The 18,142-nt window shown below is 37.5% G+C and overlaps 5 protein-coding genes and 1 long non-coding RNA gene across 8 annotated transcripts; 4 read left to right on the top strand and 2 right to left on the bottom strand.

The window, feature by feature from the left end:
• Window positions 1-1,127: 1,127 nt before the first annotated feature.
• On the top strand, window positions 1,128-2,114 carry LOC9327189 (sulfiredoxin, chloroplastic/mitochondrial). Its single transcript, XM_021014925.1, has 5 exons — window positions 1,128-1,250; window positions 1,344-1,507; window positions 1,592-1,625; window positions 1,705-1,798; window positions 1,874-2,114. Exons 1-5 carry the CDS (start codon window positions 1,181-1,183, stop codon window positions 1,887-1,889), a joined length of 378 nt encoding a protein of 125 aa, XP_020870584.1. The 5' UTR covers window positions 1,128-1,180; the 3' UTR covers window positions 1,890-2,114.
• A 3,082-nt stretch (window positions 2,115-5,196) lies between these two features.
• On the top strand, window positions 5,197-7,766 carry LOC110225305. The gene is made up of 2 exons (XR_002329696.1): window positions 5,197-5,952; window positions 7,375-7,766. It is a non-coding gene; the product is annotated as an uncharacterized LOC110225305 (long non-coding RNA).
• Window positions 7,767-8,600: 834 nt separating this feature from the next.
• Window positions 8,601-10,408, top strand: LOC9329894 (the record flags this gene model as incomplete). Its single annotated transcript, XM_021010465.1, has 3 exons — window positions 8,601-9,688; window positions 9,852-9,963; window positions 10,060-10,408. A coding segment is annotated over one exon (315 nt), but the record flags the coding sequence as incomplete, so codon positions are not given.
• A 115-nt stretch (window positions 10,409-10,523) lies between these two features.
• LOC9327188 (phosphatase IMPL1, chloroplastic) lies at window positions 10,524-12,749 on the top strand. 2 transcript variants are annotated; one of them, XM_021011319.1, is made up of 10 exons: window positions 10,524-10,880; window positions 11,043-11,110; window positions 11,229-11,362; window positions 11,464-11,552; window positions 11,648-11,705; window positions 11,780-11,832; window positions 11,924-12,136; window positions 12,223-12,324; window positions 12,416-12,529; window positions 12,658-12,749. In XM_021011319.1, exons 1-9 carry the CDS (start codon window positions 10,602-10,604, stop codon window positions 12,512-12,514), a joined length of 1,095 nt encoding a protein of 364 aa, XP_020866978.1. In that variant the 5' UTR covers window positions 10,524-10,601; the 3' UTR covers window positions 12,515-12,529; window positions 12,658-12,749. The 2 variants fall into 2 exon arrangements, with proteins under 2 accessions (XP_020866978.1, XP_002893832.1); XM_002893786.2 differs by lacking the exon at window positions 12,658-12,749 and having other exon boundaries at window positions 10,525-10,880; window positions 12,416-12,622.
• Window positions 12,455-13,739, bottom strand: LOC9329893 (protein PHLOEM PROTEIN 2-LIKE A9). 2 transcript variants are annotated; one of them, XM_021011322.1, is made up of 3 exons: window positions 13,352-13,739; window positions 13,132-13,223; window positions 12,455-13,035 (listed from the first exon to the last, which is right to left on the bottom strand). In XM_021011322.1, exons 1-3 carry the CDS (start codon window positions 13,403-13,405, stop codon window positions 12,639-12,641), a joined length of 543 nt encoding a protein of 180 aa, XP_020866981.1. In that variant the 5' UTR covers window positions 13,406-13,739; the 3' UTR covers window positions 12,455-12,638. The 2 variants fall into 2 exon arrangements, with proteins under 2 accessions (XP_020866981.1, XP_020866980.1); XM_021011321.1 differs by having other exon boundaries at window positions 12,455-13,223.
• A 160-nt stretch (window positions 13,740-13,899) lies between these two features.
• On the bottom strand, window positions 13,900-18,027 carry LOC110224692 (NF-X1-type zinc finger protein NFXL1-like). The gene is made up of 2 exons (XM_021011318.1): window positions 17,882-18,027; window positions 13,900-17,571 (listed from the first exon to the last, which is right to left on the bottom strand). Exon 2 carries the CDS (start codon window positions 17,493-17,495, stop codon window positions 14,169-14,171), a length of 3,327 nt encoding a protein of 1,108 aa, XP_020866977.1. The 5' UTR covers window positions 17,496-17,571; window positions 17,882-18,027; the 3' UTR covers window positions 13,900-14,168.
• Between the last annotated feature and the right edge of the window lie 115 nt (window positions 18,028-18,142).

The raw sequence follows: 18,142 nt of genomic DNA, 5'->3' as shown, positions 1-18,142 counted from the left end.
AAAGTATCGAAAATAACGCGAACTTTCAAATTTGGGATGAAAAAAGCATGAACTTTCGAAATATTATTTAAATCTTAAAGTTTAGTTTGACTTTTTGATAAAATTGTCGAGTTCCAATTCGACTACCTCCAATTCGCTTCGGGTTCAATTTACGGCTGTTACTCTAGCACATGAGGTTCAGAATTTCATTCCTTCTAGCCTAACAAGAGAGAGCCCTTATCTTACCCACCCAATCTTCAACATGTATTATTCTCTTCTCTGAATCTTGAGTGGCTTATCACTTGTGGATCTCATTTTTATTTTCTATTTTAACAATGTGATTAGGTACCACACAGAGCATGAGTTGCTTAGGTACATATTGATAATAAACAAAAAAAAATGAATTAACTGGAGACACGTTCGATACTCATCATACGACTTCGTTGTGTTGTTTGTATAGCAAATAAGAGATTTGCCTCTGCAACTTCATCTGTTCACAGAAGTTAGCAATGAACTCCTCTGCTCTCACATCAACGCCTTTTTTTCTTTTTCCTCCTCCTCTTGATCTTATGCATTTAGATACAAAAACTAGAGAATTAAGTTTAGTAATCTTCTTTGAAATATAAAATATATTTAAAACAAAATAATTTTTAAAATATTAATTATTTGTTATTAAGAACTCCTAATAGGGTTTTACCACTGGAGGAGGAAAAAATTAAAATCTCCTAATAAAATTCTTAATGCAAAATTTATAAAAAAAAATATTGTTAAAAACCCCATGGGGTTTTTTGAGTATATATATTTAAGTCAATTTAATAATATAATAACAGTGGGGTAAAGATGTCTGTGTAGAAAATCAAAGGAGAGAGAGGAAAAAAAATGTGGGAGAAGAAAAAGAGGATTTCGGCGACTCACAGCACGCCACGTCATCTTACACTCGACGAGAGAGAAGTTGTTACTTCACACCCGGATGTTGTCTTTCTCCTTACTATTTGATTACTTTTGTTTTTTTAATCCTCACACCCCAGTAGAAAATATGTCGCTGCGTATGGTCTAATATCCGAAAAGCAAAAAGATTCATCTGTGTGGAAATTTATCAACATACGTCGTCGTTTTGAATCTTTATATTTCGTTCACAATTATTTTCAAATAAATATTATTTTAATTTTCTAGAGATTGAGAGGAGAAGGAGACGGCGACAATGGCGAATTTGATGATGAGATTACCAATTAGCTTGAGAAGCTTCTCTGTTTCAGCTTCTTCATCTAACGGTAACGCTCTTAAGCTCTAATTCTTACACAGTAATCTGAAATTCAAGCTTGAAGTTGAAGCTGCTGCGTCTCTGTGTTTGATTTTAATTTCAGGTTCGCCGCCGGTGATCGGAGGACCTAGCGGCGGTGTAGGTCCGATGATCGTGGAATTACCGTTGGATAAGATACGAAGACCGTTGATGCGAACAAGATCCAACGATCAGAACAAAGTTAAGGAGCTTATGGATAGTATCCGTCAAATCGGTCTTCAAGTTCCGGTTAAGCAATTTCTTGGATTCATATTCATCAAATCCAGAAGCACACATTTCAAAATCTAATTTTGTGTTTTGTTTGTGGAACAGATCGATGTGATTGAAGTTGATGGAACTTACTATGGTACTTTTATGAATTTTCTTGTTCTTGGTGATTTCTGTTCTTGAAAGCTAGTAGATGATAAATTTTTCCATTGGTTTAGGGTTCTCGGGTTGTCACAGGTACGAGGCGCATCAGAAGCTAGGGCTTCCAACTATACGTTGCAAAATTCGTAAAGGAACAAAGGAAACATTAAGGTATGTGTTTCTTTAAAGAATGACAATTTTTGGATTGATGATTTGCTTATATTGAAGGTTCTTTGGTTTCCACAGGCATCATCTTCGCTGAGAGAATTTTATGATAGGAACTCGAGAGTGTGTATGATATGAAAGTGGCTATGTTTAAGTAAAGAATAAGAACTTTGTACAATCTTTGTGATAGATTTAGTGACTGGATTCTACAATCTATTTGTGCACTAAGTAGCAGAAACAACTGTTCAAATGATTTGATCGTAAATTGGATCTTATGATGGCCGAGATGATCAAGAAAAGGAAGCTGTGTTCTTTATATATAGCTTGATTGATAACTTTGAAGATCTAAGCAGCGTTTAGGTGGCATTTTGTATGTATGAGTCCTATTGTTCCGTTCTCGCATAAGCTTTGTGCAGAGGGTTCTTTGGGTCAAGAATATATACCTATCCTCTTTACAGAACATTAATGAGCCATGTTCCGCATCTGTTGGATTCATCTCGGTTTACATGTAACTTGGTTCAAATCTTCGGGTTATCTTCGCAATAGAAAGAATTTGGCTGCAGATTGCGTTCATGCCCAAGGGAGGTTAGAAGCTTTAGAGTGGTATGTGATCACTTCTTCATTTCTTTAGTAATTCTTCTTTGGTAGCAAGAGAAAGAGATAAATGCTATAAGAACCATGTAACACTAAGAGAGCAATGTCTTTCCGATTAGTATAGGTGACGCATGACTTTTTTCGAGGCGAGGTGTACTTTGGTAACTCGAAGGGAGCTCGTAAATTTGGATGTTCTTTCTATTATTCTGCATTCGCTGTCGAAGATACAATCGAGTTGCCAAATAAGAAGCAGAACTAGTAGCAATATTTACAAACTCTTGCAATTGTACAAAAAATTGCAATCATATTAAGAAGTTTAAACCTCTCAAAGACTCAAACTTTCAACCACTTTAAGCACAAAACACTGAGCTTAGAAGTGAACATGAAGAATGCAAAACACTAAAACAGAGACTGAGAAAGAATGCAGAGACAGAGTATACAAAAGATAGAGAAGTAATGATGCAACACACAAGGTTAAAGAGTTACGACGTATTGGATGTTTTTAACTTGAAACACAATTAATCTTTGTTTGACTTGTTTTCATCTTCGATATTTTGCTATGGTTGTGAATTTTTCATTGTAATAAAGTTTTTTTTGAGTTTTTAATTTGCAACTAGCAGGTAATTAAAAGAGTAAAGAACATTGTATTTGTTTTTAACTACCAACCTTGAAATAATAATAAACTAGTAAATGCTAGGTGGCAGTCTGGCAGATGCTGATTGACAGACACAAATAATCACGTCATTGATTTGGTTTGGTTAACGAATCTTTCACAAACTAATTGTCAAACAAACAAAAAAGACGAGTGGGGATTTTTTTTTCGTCACACTTAATAAAGTCTAATTATCTTTTCTTATTCTAATCATGGGAGACATTAAAACATAATCACGTTTCTATGGACCCAATTATTAAATTATTTACGTCAATTATAACAACAAAAACAAGGAAAACAATTAATGGAGTTATCATGCATAGACTCATAGCGTTATACTTGTTTCTTGTTTTTTTGTAGTTATTATGAAGACAAGTGATGTACATATTTTATATTATGAAGAGACATATCAACTAATTAGTAATGCCTTCGTTTAAAAGTTAAAATTAACAGATCTTAATTGAGTCAACTTAAAGTGGATATTTAGTTTGTAAGAAAAAAAATGTAGTACGTATATATATTTACGTACAACTGGAAATGTTCGATTTTATAAGTAAATACACAAAACAAAAGACACTAGAGATGACAAGAGACAACACACTACTCAAGACAACTCCATCTTCCAACAAATCTTGTCATGCCAACGTCTATTTATTACTACTTTGTTAGCACATCCATTAATACACTTATTTTTGTTTCTTGTCACACCAATTAATACACTTATATACTAGTACTAGTATAATTAGTGATGAATACAAATACATTGTATCCGAACATGGGCAGTTTTGTGATTGATTAGAAGAATGTGGTGTTGTTGTGCGTGGAAATATGATTACATACATAACTCAAAAAATATATCAAATTTATTCTACTAATGATCCGGAGCCTGGTACATATATGTCTAAGAATCTATTTCGAACGTTTTACTATCAGTGTTCGTGCAGAAAATTGAAGGTTTCACATAGAAATTTACAAATATGTGTAAGTGTTTTTGTGTATGCATGTATGTGTGAACATGTTGGATAGTGAGGGCTGAGGACAAAAAGAAAGAGGAGATGCAATAAGACAGAAGACGCGTGCAAATGCAATGAAGATTTCGGATTTGGTCGTATCCTTTTCATTTGTCTCAGCCATTAATTCCCGAACCCTATCTTCTCTTTTTCTTTTTTTGAAGATCGAAACTCGATTTTTTTTTTTCTTTTAACAAAGCAGAAATATGAAATAGACAAAAACAAAAGTTTACTATGTTAGATTTGAGTAGGTGAGCCTACTACTACTAATTTCCTTCTGTATGATAAGATCATAATCAAGATTAAACCGGAGAAGAATTGGTACAGGCCTCATAGTGAAAAGAAGAATTACGATCATGTGTTCCTAAGTTTTAGGGGATTGATCTCCACATTCCCATTTCTCCATGTTTCCTAGTTTGTAGGATTTGTGAACGGTCATTTGCTTTCCTTTGTGTATTTAAAGACTTCTAAGTCATGGTAATGAGGTAGACTTGAAAATTGATAAAAACAGTTCTTGTGTTCTTGAGTTACAATTCTCCTTGGCTTTGAGGAGGGACCAACGTAACACTGTATGATTTTTTTTTTTTTTGTTTAAATTGAATTGAAGTTGTAGGTTATAAATAGATAAAAACTGCCATTTAATGTGTTTGTATACACGTAAGCATATTTTATAATGTTATGGTGTTAATCCTTTAACCGTCTATATACTGCTAACTTTTTTTTAAAATTCTACCACATCATATTTGAACTAAACAATTCTCTTTATTTATGCCATTTGGAACACTTGGCTGTCAATAAAGAACTGCAATATGAACTATTAAAAACTAGTATCTCATATATAGACAACAACAGAAAATCAATATACTCGATAACTTTGTTATTCTCTTACTTAAAAAATATTGTATTTGGTTAAGCCAAAAGTAAAAAAAAAATTGATAGTTAAAATCATTAATAATATTTGAATGAAACTGTCCAAACACATATTCCTCTAAATTCTCACGGAAAATATCTACTTTGATAGATTAAATATATAATTAAGAAATATTAATATATTGATAAACCGATATTTATATACAATAACAAATTATCATGATCGCAACTGTATTAACTTATATTGACATTTTATCTTATACCCAAAATAAATACACATGTTGACAAAACAATAAAAACAGGAAAATACACATTTGTGGTCCATTTATCCAAACAAACAAGCATCTGTGTAACGTGTATTATTATTATTTCTTTTTTCAATTATTATTATTCAAAGTTGCTGTTGTTGATAATTTTTTTTGTTATATACATGTGTGAGAGAGAGAGAAAGAGAAGAATCTCGATTAAGATTATCAAGCTTAGACATTTTTCCTGTCTCTTAGCTTTTCTTCTTGTTAATGTTTAATTTGCCCTCTCCTAAAAACTCAAAAATCTTGGAAAAAACCTTCAAAAAGGGTCATTTCTCTTCTCATTCTTTTTTTTTTCAATTATCGTGTCCATGTACGATTTACATGGATCTATATCTATGCTGGTTTTTAGAGGCTGAAGCTGCCAGCATGATCTGGTAATTGCTACATACGACATACACACATATACTAGTTAATTTCCACACCTATAAAAGTTTTTTTCCTACAACTTAAAGCTTTTTTCCTTCCTCTTTTTAATAATTAGTGATCTCTAGTTCTTTGCCTACTTGTAATATATATTTACGGTGGATTCATGCATGTGTGTATATATATACATAGTTTACATGCATGCATTTTGTGTATGTGTGTGTGTATAGATAGTAGTACTAGGTCATCCTGCAGCTTCAGTCACTAAATCACCAACAATATCAAATCAAGATAAACTAAATTTTCATGAGAAAGGCGTTTCCGCGTTAACTTTTACGATTCCCTCTATCACAATTCGAGGTAACAATAGATTTACTTGTCTTTTCTTTATTTTACTTCCTATAGTAAATCCAATTATGTGTTATTTTCAGAGTATGACATCTTGATTTCCCGAAATATACGCATATATGTTTTAGTAACAGTGTGTATGAAATATGTCCACAAGTTCATGTTTGTTGGTAGGAACGCGTTTACATGTGCCTATGTGTTTCTTTTCCTTGACCTATACTACTAATATAATTAAATAAACATATAATATACCTAGTGACAGAAGAAAAAAAAGAAGAGTATTAGTTTAGGGAAAAATTAGATTGGGTACCACTTTTCAGAGAAAGTTTAGGCCCAGTACCACATTTGGGGAAAAGCTTTTGAAATGTACCACATTTCAATGCCACATGCTTAAAGCCGGACGAAATTGCCCTTGATTGAGAGAGAAGTGTGTGTCAGAGAAAGGGACAACTTGGGACAGGAAGGAGCAGTCTGCATTTAATGCTGCACGTTTACAAAATTTCTGCCGTCCTTTTTGTCTCTCTCCTAGCGCATTGGTAACCGTTTTCGTCCCTCTGTCTGGTAAAACGAAGTTGTCCCCGAGTTAATCCAGATATCTGGCTAGTAAAATTACACCATCTGGCGATGGATAATTAAGAGATGTTGTCCCCGAGTAAATCCAGATCTCTGCAGGCTGGTAAAACCATATCATCTGGGATTCATGATAATAGAGCAAACTGATGAAATCGGGGACAAGATCTAGACGCAACAGAGAATTTTCAATCGGGGACAAGATCTAGAGACAAAACGAAAGCGTTTATTATGAGACAAGATCTAAAGAAGAAAGAGAAAGGGAAAGTGAGAGAGAGACGAAAGTGTTTTGTGTTTCTCTAAGGGAGATAATGATGTGGGGTTAAAGTGCACGGATCTCGAGGGATGAGAGATTAATAGGGAATAGAAAAAGTGGATGTTGTGAAATATTGAGGGCAAAATGGTAACTTTGCATGTAAATGTGGTATGATTTGAAAGAAAGATATGAATGTGGTAGATTTTGAAAGGAATTGAGAAAAAATGGTACATTTGGCAAAAATCCCTTAGTTTAGTGACAAAACCCATAATCCTGATAATATTAACAATTTATCTTATTGGAGACTTAGGAGAAATTGAAATAAAGAAATATTATTCTTTTTTAATTTACTTAAATGCACTCTCTCTCGCTCTCTCCTTTTTTTTTTTAATAAATAGATTTTAACTATTGTTAAATTGGCCAATTTAGTGCTTATTATATACACCACTCTAATCCATATGATATATGTTCTACAAGGTATACGTTTTTAACATGGAATAGTATGATTGCTTCATTGTACATGCAATGAGAGCTAATAGATCAAACTTGTTTGAATGTAATATACGAACAATCTTGCATACTATTACTATTTTCTTGTTTTTGTGCAGATTGTTATTCATAATGTTTGAGCAAGGAAAAACCAACGTCTACACTTTTTCATCTTTAATTGAATACGGCTCAAGCCTTCTTTAATAAAGATTGTACCATATATGAAGCCATTAACCAATGATCGACATTGAGATTCTCTGCGTTGATCAGCAACTCCAGTTTATTTTGAAGATCTTTAACTTGAAGGACGCATGATAGATTGCACTAAGTTTATCTTAATGATGTAATTTTAATTCTTAGTTTTGTTTCTAGTTTCTTTCGATCATTTGTAACGATTAGGGGTTTGCACAAATAACAATTGCTAGTTCCATAGATAAATACTTTAAGAACATTGGTTAAGCGTGGTCAATTCTTTCCACCTGTAAAGAGAAAAATGAAAATGTCAGACCAACTCGACAATCTCAAGAATTACCTTTCAACCTGGTTTCGGTTTATCCAACCTTAACCTGCTTTCTCTTCAACTCAACTTATCGTGTAACTTCGTCACATGTGGTCTTGTTTCTCTTTTTTTTCTCTTACTTCATCTTTAAACTGTGTACTGTTTTTCAAATGATGTCTCTTTTTAGAAGAGAAAGATGAATAAAGTTATTATTAAAAAAGGGAAAAAAATATATATATCCCGAGCCAATATTATTCAACAAAAGCTTGAATGACATTCAACAAGAGGGTACTTGTACGTAATAAGCTTTCTAAAGTTTGATACGAGAGAATCTTTAATCTATATATTTTTCATATTTAATATAATATTGTATAGCTAGTTACATATGTTTATATGAGAGTTGAGTGATCACACTACTATCACATTGTTTTGCAAGTCATTTTTCGTAAATTACGACTATCTAGTAATAAGATAGTTGGTGTAAGCCAATGGCAAGAAGTCACATCCATAACCACTTCTATTGAGGAACCTTGACAAAGACTAAAACAAAGTCACAAACCTTTTCTGATTAAGTCATATAACCACCACATGAGATTTGACTTTAAAAATAAGAATTAAGAATGATAATATCATAAAGAGTGATATATTAAATAGAATTTGTATTAGTGACTTTAAAAACTCTCAAAATCCACTAAACCAACCTATTTGGTTGATTTCAGATCTTCCAAATGGCAACAACAAAAAAAACTAATGTCCGGTGTGTGTAAGATAAGTGGGCTTCACATAATTACCCAAAGAGAATATGGGCTCAAAAATCAAAAGCCCAAATCTAACTAATGATGATAATCGGATCATCAAAGAAGACATGTGAGAGAGATCACCGGAGATATCCCGATGAGATCTTGCGATCGGTTGCAGGAAGCGTTGTTGCAGTGCCACCGTCGGATGCCTGAGGGACCGGCAAGGAGATCCGGTTGCAGACATTTGAACAAGGCGTTTGCGGAGTGCGTGGTGGCTGAGGCTTGTCCGGAGGAATCAGAGGCGGTGAGGTCTCTTTGCTCTAGCGGCGGAACAAGCCTTAAGCGTAAACAGTGCGAAGACGCTCAGCTTTCACTTTCTCTCTGTCTTTCTCGTCATCAGAGAGAATTTGAGCAGCGTTAGATAAGAAGAGCCATTATAGTTGTTTTGTTGTTGTTGTCGGTGAAAGCTTTTTGGATCTTGTGAGCTACGTAATTGGTAAATTAGGGTTTAGTTACTTTCTATAAGCTGCTCTGAACTGAAGCAGGAGCCATTGTGGTGGAATCATTTCCTTTTGTTAGTTAATTTCAAGTTTTGTCAGCTGTTCTTGGATTCAGAAATGAGGCTGTTTCTGTTTTGTGTAAGATGTTAGATTCAATCAGGTTTCGAGTGTGATCAATCAACAACCTCAGGTCTATTGGTTACTACTGCAACACATTTTCCCTGACGTTTTGGTGGTTTGTCTCAGCTTCAGCATCTTGACTTGTTGTTCAATCATCTGACTGGAACTCCATCTCGGTTCTTGTTCTCTTTGCCAAACATTAGTTACTTAGACTTGGCATCTAACAAGCTCAGTGGGAAGCTACCGCTTTATCTGACCTGTGGAGTTAAACTTGGACTTGTCGAATAACAGATTAATTGGGATCCCTCCCCGTTGCTTGGCAGGAGCTTCCGGCGAGCGAGTTGTTAAACTCGGTGGAATTGCTTGTCCATAATTGGCAGTCATGATCAGCATCAAGAATTCTTATGCGAAGAGGCTGAAACTGAGGGAAAACAGTTCCAAGGAAGAAAGATTGGGATTTTGTTCATTCAACAATCATCTGAAGACGAACAACATTTTGCTTGACGAACACAAGATTGCAAAGCTCAGTGACTATGGAGTCTCTGCCATCATTGAAGAGAACAAAAAGCTCGAGGTTTGCCCTATTTACTCTCTTTCACTCTGTTTATCTTCATTTTGTATGCTCTTCTTTGATACTAACTCAGGACTCTACTTTGCTTCTGCTTCTACATAGATTCTTCTATTTCAAAATTTCATAGCGTTTAGGAGAATCTAATTCAAACTTTGGAATTACGCAGGAAAATGGCTAAAAGAGAGGACGATGTGTACAACTTTGGATTCATACTTCTGGAATCTCTGATAGGACCAGTGCCTACTACAAAAGGAGAGGCCTATCTTCTCAACGAAATGGTATCAAATAGAAAAAAAAAGAAAGCAATCTTCATCATTGTTATTTGCTTTAAATCATGGTGGTTAATAGCTGTTGCTGCAATGTTGCATTTGCAGACGTCATTTGGGAGCCAAGACGGTCGGCAGAAAACAGTAAGTCCAACGGTCCTGACAACAAGCTCGCAGGAGTCTTTATCGATTGCCATCTCAATCGCCAATAAATGTGTTTTGCTTGAACCTTCTGCAAGACCTTCCTTTGAAGATGTTCTCTGGAACTTACAATATGCAACTCAAATGCAGTCTGCCGCAGACGCTGAACGCAAATCTGATACGTCGTCGTGAATCCAAAGGCTAACCTGATGATTGATAGTTTTTTCGGTTTTATAAATGTTAAGTTTGGTTTTTCAGTAGAAAAATGTAATACTCTAGCGGCTAAAAAATATTGTTTCTTGTCTCTCTTGAAACTTATTTTGTTTGAAGAAGAAGATATTGAGTTTTGTAGTTGAAGATATTGAGTCTATCAGCAGCTTTTTGGACTCTCTCATGTCCATCCATTCACGTTGATATAAAACCAAAAACCAAAATTTACAACAACAAAAAAAAAAAAAAATAAGAATTTGATTTTGGGCAACTGAGAAAATCCTCCGGCGACACCAGCAATGGGAAGCATGTCAATGAGAATCTCTCACTTACCCAGATCATCTCTTCCGCTGCAGAACCCATTTTCATGCCGGACATCAAACAGAAATTTCCGACATGGGTGTTCGACGATTTTGTCTAACAGCTTCAAGTCCACTTCAAGACTTCAAACAAAAGCTCTTGTGTCTGAGATTTCTGATCAGACGCATTATCCTAGAATCGGAGCTAAATCCACCGGAACTATATCGCCGGCACTTCTCCTTGAAGTCGTTGAACTCGCCGCTAAAACCGGCGCTGAGGTTCGAAATTTCATCTCTTTACAATACAAAATCTGAATTTGAACAAAAACTCTTGCTGAGAGTCGAAATTGTGTTAAGTAGTACTAGAATCAAGTTCTTGGGATCATAGAGCAGAAGGAGAAGAATAAAAAACCTAACTTGAATTGAATCATCTGGTTTCAGGTGGTTATGGAAGCTGTAAATAAGCCAAGGAATATCACTTATAAAGGTCTCAGTGACTTAGTAACTGAGTAAGGACTTCTTCAGCTTTTAAAAGTTGTTAGCTTTTGTAGATTGAGGTTTTAACTATGTTTATGTTGACTTCAGTGCTTGAAGCTATTAAAGTGTTAGTATTTGGTGAATTTGCAGTACTGATAAAGCAAGCGAGGCTGCTATTTTGGAAGTAGTGAAGAAGAATTTTAGTGATCATCTTATTCTTGGTGAAGAAGGTGGTATTATCGGCGATTCGTCTTCTGATTACCTCTGGTGCATTGATCCTCTAGGTTTTGCTCTCTTTACAAATCTCATTGCCTTTTTTTTTTCATGTGTTTTGTGGAATCTCTGAGATTTTTAGTAATAGTCTCTTAATTCCTTTTATGCATAGATGGAACAACAAATTTTGCTCATGGATATCCCAGTTTTGCTGTTTCTGTCGGTGTTCTGTATCGTGGAAACCCCGCCGCTGCTTCTGTGGTACATCCAATATATACTTGACTGATTACAGTTCCTCTCTACTGATTCTTTGATCAATAGATAAGTTAAAAAACCAAAAAAATCTGGTCATGCAGGTTGAGTTTGTCGGTGGTCCGATGTGTTGGAACACTCGAACCTTTTCTGCAACAGCAGGTACAATGTGAGAAGGTAATGTTTGTCTAGTTCGGTTCTGTATTTAAGACTTTTCTAACTAATTCATTTCTCAGGTGGTGGAGCATTGTGTAACGGGCAAAAAATTCATGTCAGTGAAACTGATGCTGTAAGGAACTTATCCGGAATCCAACTTAGTTTCGACATGGTGTGTGCAATGGTTTTGGTTTTATTGCATATCTATTCGGGTTTGAATGTAGGTGGAGAGAGCACTTCTTATCACAGGGTTTGGTTATGAACATGATGATGCATGGAGTACTAACATGGATCTGTTCAAAGAGTTTACTGATGTGAGTCGGGGAGTGCGAAGACTCGGTGCTGCAGCAGTTGACATGTGTCATGTGGCACTTGGGATTGCGGAATCATATTGGGAGTACCGTCTAAAGCCATGGGACATGGCTGCTGGTGTTCTTGTAATCTTCTTCATCCTTCTTGTTTTTATTTTCTTATTAAACTACTTATGTTGTAGAGCTTAATCCATGTCTGAATTTGGACACAGATAGTTGAGGAAGCTGGAGGAGCTGTGACTCGGATGGACGGAGGGAAGTTTTCTGTGTTTGATAGGTCTGTTTTGGTTTCCAACGGCGTTCTTCACTCCAAGGTTTCATCAACTGTTAATGTTTTTGTTTAATGCTTTTCATATGTTATGCTTAGAGATCAGGTCTAACATGTTTCTTGTCTAATCGGTGTAGCTTCTGGAGAGAATTGCACCCGCAACTGAGAATTTGAAGTCGAAAGGAATCGATTTCTCGCTGTGGTTTAAACCTGAAGAGTATCATACAGAGCTTTAAGACTTGTTCAAAGAGGTATAAGATTACATTATTATGATCTAAAGCTCGTTTATTTAGAACTAAATCGACCAAATTTGAGGTATAAAGTTTTGTGTTCCTAGTATGAAAGTCGACAATGATCTCTTTATACTTCGTGAACAAAGGCTTCATGGATCAACAAACCGGTCTTCCATCGTCCAGTCCACACTTCATACAGACCAAACTGAAGCATAGTATCTTGGTTAAGCGATGCTGGACTAACCGAGATTTCGAACTGGCCATCGGACTCGTCAGGTATATTGATGGGTTCTGATCCGTCTATCAGTTTACCAAAGTTCTGGTTAACGGATTTGATTCGTTTCCACACCGTCTTGCCTTTCTTCCCGATTTTAGCAGACATGAAAAGTGGGGCTTCATCCCAACCGGTCGCATCCGTTTTAAACGAGATTTTAAAACCGATTCGGTATGTTTTAGCGGGTTCAATCTTCTCAAAACAACCGGTTACTTCTAGCCAACTCACCATCTTCAGCTCAGCAGGCATCCTAAAACCAACAATCAAATGAATCAGTTTAAGACTTTTGGTATCAGTAAGCCCAAAGTTTGGTTTATCGGTTAAGTCGAAATGAATCGGAAGGCACCTTGGTTCTTTAGGGATAACCCAATATCTCGAGTCACCTCCCCAGACAAAGTTAAGACCACTCGGTTGTAAAATCCATGCTTTTCTATTGCTCTGCCCAAATTAACAATAAAAATGACAAAAGCAAGATAAACATTTATAATCACAGTTTTGTTGTTTCATATTTAAAAAGATGTCGCAAATTATCTTCAAGAGCAGAGAAAATAAACAAAGAAACTCACATCTTGTTCCATTTTGGAGTCTGCCTTATGGTGTGAACTCTTTGGTGAAGACATTTTCTGATTTTTTTTCTTCCTTTTTACACTAAAAACAACAATACCAAATCTCTCGAAATGGAATTTATATAGACTTTATTTTCTCATGTCGAAAAACAAAGAAAAGATTGTGACAGAAGAAGGGAGATATAAGAATATTACCCAAAAACCTGACTTTTCTTTAGTTGGAGAGACAAAGTTATAAAAAATGCTTGAATGGCCAACGAAAGGCAAAGCATATATCGACAACTTGTTGCTCTTAATCTGAATAAGAATCAAACAAAGTTATGTTTCTTAAAAGTTAAAACCACTTGACACTCTTCTACTATTGAATCTCAAGTCACTTTCAAAGGTGAAACCTATTTTATGTCTGATTCCTTTGGTCATCTGTGTAGATTAAGTTCGTCCTGTGGTTTGATGTAAAACTAATATTTAACACAATGATAACAGTAACGGAAAAAGCTTTGTTGCAGTCGAAATTGGTCTCTTCCACAAAAGTAATCAATATTCACTACTAGGCTAACCCAACAAAGATTCTTTTTTGATTCAGAGAGTCTCATATCATATGAGTAAAATTTCAACATAAACTACGGGTTTCGAGAAAAGTTTTCAAAACATAAAAAGCTTCAAAAGAAGTTGACCAATCTAAATAAACGATCCTCTGTTTTTGAGCTCCGAAGTGAAAGAACACCACAAGTGAATGAAGCTCCACTAGTCCAATAGTCAAAAGCAAAAAAATTTAAGTACTCACAGAGAAACTGCATTGGCGTTTTATCTTCTCCACTCATTCGCATACTTTCTCCCAATCATCAACCACTGCGGTCTCTTCCGGTTCTTTACCAGCAGCTTTCGAACTACTTGTCCCTTCGGTCTGAGCTAGCGGCTCCACTGAAACAGTCTTATCTGACTCGAGAACGCTCCAACGGTTGACTAAAGGAGTGATCAAAGCGTTATCCTTTGCTGATTTCAACATAGAACCTCCAATGGGAGAATCTTCTATTCCCCAAGAGTCATCTGATTCCTTAATCACTGCCTTATGCCATGGATTTCCTCTCTTAACCGAGCTGCCTGGTATTCCCCATGCGTTACTAAGAGACGGAGATTGTCCTTGGTTCTGTACAACAACTACCGCTCCTTGGTACGCAGAACCGTGTTCAAGTCTTCTCATGGCAGTGGCTGCTCGAAGTGGATCGTGGAAGACGGCTAATGCATTCTTGTCATTCAACCAAACAAGCTCGCATTCGCCTCCAAATCTCAGAACCAAGGCACTGATATTAGCTTCCCTTGGGAGATCAGAAAAACAAACCACGAGTCGAGGATCCATATCAACCAGTGGATCAAAGGCTGGTGCGTGGGGCCCGCCTGCGGAGGCAACACCTTTGACTCCAATGATCCTTGTAGGGGGTTTTGACTTCTGTGTAACGTAAACCACTGCAAAGCGTTTTGGTTCCCACCCAGCATTGCTTACAGCAAGTTTCCACCTCTCAGCTATCAACCGTACTGCATCTCTTTTATCCTTTTCCATAGTACAGAAGATATGGAGCTTTAGGGAACTACTTGTGCTACCTCTGGCTTTTCCAAGTACCAAGAACTTGCATCGCTCCTCAACTGCTAGCACCCACTTAGGGTCACGTCTATAAAGATCTGAAATGATCTCAGTCATGGCAGTATTCTCATCAAAATGTAAAGCGTCTAAACTTGGAGGAGTGATATCAAATGCATCTTGAAGAACCCGTTTACGTTCCACCTTAGCACACTCTTCATCACAAGTAAGCTTTCTCTGCCCAAGAGGAATCCTATTCCCATTTGACTCGACAGGTTGGAGCGGCACTGGAAGCTTCTGCAAAATGGAGGTTTCATAGATAGAGTCACCGCTAAAACCACCAGCACTTCCTCCGACATCACAAGGGATGGTAGCTGTTATGCGACCACATGAACAAGCAATTTTGAGTGGAAACTCACATCTCTGATCAGGACAAGGCGCAGAAGGATGGCACAGTGCTGCACAAGTGTGTCTGCAGTCTCTTCTAGGAGCACCACACGTCTGACCGCAAGTAACACGCAGACCAGTTACAGATGCGTTACCACCATTGTCACATGGTTTAGAGTGACACGCCCTGGCACAAGCATGCATGCCACAACACCTTGTCTTTCCGCATATTTTGTTACATCTAATGTCTTTTAACCCACACGGTATGTTCCTGAGAACCACATGACCACCAATGCATTTCTTCTCCATGGGTACTGAACAAGGCATGCAGTCTCCAAAATGGCAACCATGTGTAGCGGAATGGCCACAAGGCTGAGGAACCGAGCAAGGAAGCTGACAACTCGGGACAGGCGTTCCACATGGTAATGGAGGAGGTATCGAAGTTTTCCCACAAGCACATGCAAGATCAGTGAAAATCATCTCGAGGCAAGGAGGACAATGACCAGTGTGACAGAGAGTTTCACAGGAATGCTGTCCGCACCTTAGCCTCTTTCCACAAGGTATATGGCAAAAGTGGAGATCAAAAAAATCGCCTGAGAGATCATCATTCTTTGGATGGTTCAGGAGAGGGCAGCACCGCTCATTACATCTATGCCTCCCACAGTTTTTCTTACGGCCACATGGTTTAGCGCAAATGAACTTCTCTGTCTCTAAAACTGTCTTGTAGCATTCCACAGTCCGAGATGTTGAGCCGCACCGACATTTTTGGCGCACTTGGACTAAACAAGGCGAACAACCACCTGAATGGCACATTTCTTTGCAGTTATGCAGGCCACATGGAAGAAACTTGCTGCATATGTTCGAGCAAGAAGGAATTGGATCAAGGCAACTCCGCCTCTCCTCTTCCAAACTCGTTTTTCCACAATAGCATGACTTAATTCTACTAGGCAGGAACTCACAGTCCCCACAAGGCCCAGGATGGCAAACATCACGACAGTAATGGTTACCACACTCAAGCTGTTTTCTACAGTTCAATTTGCATGAAAACACGCCATCTTCTGCTTTCACCTCTCCCTTCACATTCATGTCACCACAGATTACACTCTCCACTGTTTGCTTGCAAAAGCAGGAGGCATTGACTTGTACCTGACATGGATCACAAGCCCCCACATGACATGCCCTTTCACATCGATGACGGCCACAATAAAGAAGCTTATCGCAACTCTGCCCACAAGTATGATTAGATTTTCTTTCGGAGCATCTGGTTCTGATCATCTTCTTACCGCAAGGACAGTTACGAGGTGGGGCAAATGCCTTACATGGAGGGCATGGACCGGGATGACACTGCAATACACAAACATGAGGACAAGTATTTTCGTTAGCCATCGCAGCTGTTGCAAACTCTTTCTCCAGCGGCTTCCCACATATATCTCCACAAGAGTGAGGAGTCAAATATGGATCACTAGGTGGGTCTTTCCTCTTTCCACAAAAGCATCGATACTGTATATCCTTTGACGATGTCAACTGAACAAACTGACAACCTGGACATCTCCAATTACTACCTTGGTTTTTATCCGCCAACAAATCCACCGAAGTTGGCGCTCGAGCCCATTTCTTGATACAGTTCAGATGGAATATGGAGTAACAACTGGAGCAAGACCAAATATTAGCAGACCGCCTAACCATATCATAACAAATCATACACTCAATAGAACCTTTCATTAGCTTATCCTGTATCTCTTGCAAAAGTTGAGGCAGATTTGGGTTTGTCAACACAGTATTCTCTTTATGCCCACTCCTTTCTTTATCCAACCCTGTTCCCTCATTCACAGTCTGGACCAAGCGACCCCTAGAACCACCTCTCTGACGGTTATCCGGCACAGTTCTCGAACCATTATTCCTCCTTTGACGGTTAAAAGGAGGAGGACCCAAGACATTACTCCTTTGTTGCGGGTTATTAAGCAGAGGGCCAGACTCATAGTGCTGCCTTTGCTGATAAACAGGACCGGGTCTAGCACCAGCATCAAGGCTTCCAAAATTTGTATTCGCGTCGAAAGGAAAGGTAGTCTCGTTTACAACCACAGAGGTCGAGGAAGTTCCTCTTGGAACCCATGTTTGTTGCGTAGTTTGAGGAGTGAATCTTTGCCTCTCTCTCCGATCTCTCCTGACTTGAGAGCTCATTCTCTAACACTCCACAAACAACAGAACCAGAATCTGTACCAAACGTCACCACTCGGAGCAATGGGATCCCTAGTTTCTGTACAACGAAGCCAATGACACAAGTTCAGATTTTTCTAGCAATCAAAGCAATCTCGAAACCTCAAAAAAACAAAATCATACGTCTACAACGATTTGCAAAATGCTCTCGTAATAAGCCGTATTATCGGCGATAAAAGCAAAAATGTACTAGAGCCATTTCTTTGTTCTTGTTTATAAGAAAATCTTGGAAATCTACAGCTACGAAAAAACATAATCTTGATACAAATTCAAGCATTGAAAATGACAAAACAACGCACAAGAAAACGACCGATTCACAGAACCAAAAGGGGTTAGAAGAAAAAGTGTACCTGAGAAGAAGACTGCGACGAAGAAACACCAAACGAACGATTTTCCAGGGAACAAATTTCAGGTGACAAATATTAGTCTCTCGATTTCTCAGAGAGAGAAAGAGACCGTAGGAGAAATCGGAGTGAAGAGGAAGAAGATCTTTTTTTGTTCATGAACCGCTTCGTTTAAATTGGGCCTTGTTGGGCCAATGGGCCTTGTGATATCGTAGTTAATTGGAGATAGCCGGATTGAACCGGAAATTGAATTACGGGTGATTGATT

The sequence above is a fragment of the Arabidopsis lyrata genome (genome assembly GCF_000004255.2).
Source record: "Arabidopsis lyrata subsp. lyrata unplaced genomic scaffold ARALYscaffold_1, whole genome shotgun sequence".
NCBI classification, from domain to species: Eukaryota; Viridiplantae; Streptophyta; class Magnoliopsida; order Brassicales; family Brassicaceae; genus Arabidopsis; species Arabidopsis lyrata.
This window is presented reverse-complemented; position numbering and strand designations above follow the sequence as displayed.

Excerpts from the sequence above, each read along its gene's own strand:
- LOC9327189 (XM_021014925.1), top strand. The coding sequence starts at position 1,181 with ATGGCGAATTTGATGATGAGATTACCAATTAGCTTGAGAAGCTTCTCT. Across the intron at positions 1,508-1,591 it reads AAATCGGTCTTCAAGTTCCG|ATCGATGTGATTGAAGTTGA; the intron begins GTTAAGCAATTT and ends TTTGTGGAACAG. Across the intron at positions 1,626-1,704 it reads AGTTGATGGAACTTACTATG|GGTTCTCGGGTTGTCACAGG; the intron begins GTACTTTTATGA and ends CCATTGGTTTAG.
- LOC9327188 (XM_021011319.1), top strand. The coding sequence starts at position 10,602 with ATGGGAAGCATGTCAATGAGAATCTCTCACTTACCCAGATCATCTCTT. Across the intron at positions 11,363-11,463 it reads CTGGTGCATTGATCCTCTAG|ATGGAACAACAAATTTTGCT; the intron begins GTTTTGCTCTCT and ends TTTTATGCATAG. Across the intron at positions 11,833-11,923 it reads ATGTCAGTGAAACTGATGCT|GTGGAGAGAGCACTTCTTAT; the intron begins GTAAGGAACTTA and ends GTTTGAATGTAG.
- LOC9329893 (XM_021011321.1), bottom strand. The coding sequence starts at position 13,405 with ATGTCTTCACCAAAGAGTTCACACCATAAGGCAGACTCCAAAATGGAA. Across the intron at positions 13,224-13,351 it reads ACTCCAAAATGGAACAAGAT|AGCAATAGAAAAGCATGGAT; the intron begins GTGAGTTTCTTT and ends TAATTTGGGCAG.
- LOC110224692 (XM_021011318.1), bottom strand. The coding sequence starts at position 17,495 with ATGAGCTCTCAAGTCAGGAGAGATCGGAGAGAGAGGCAAAGATTCACT.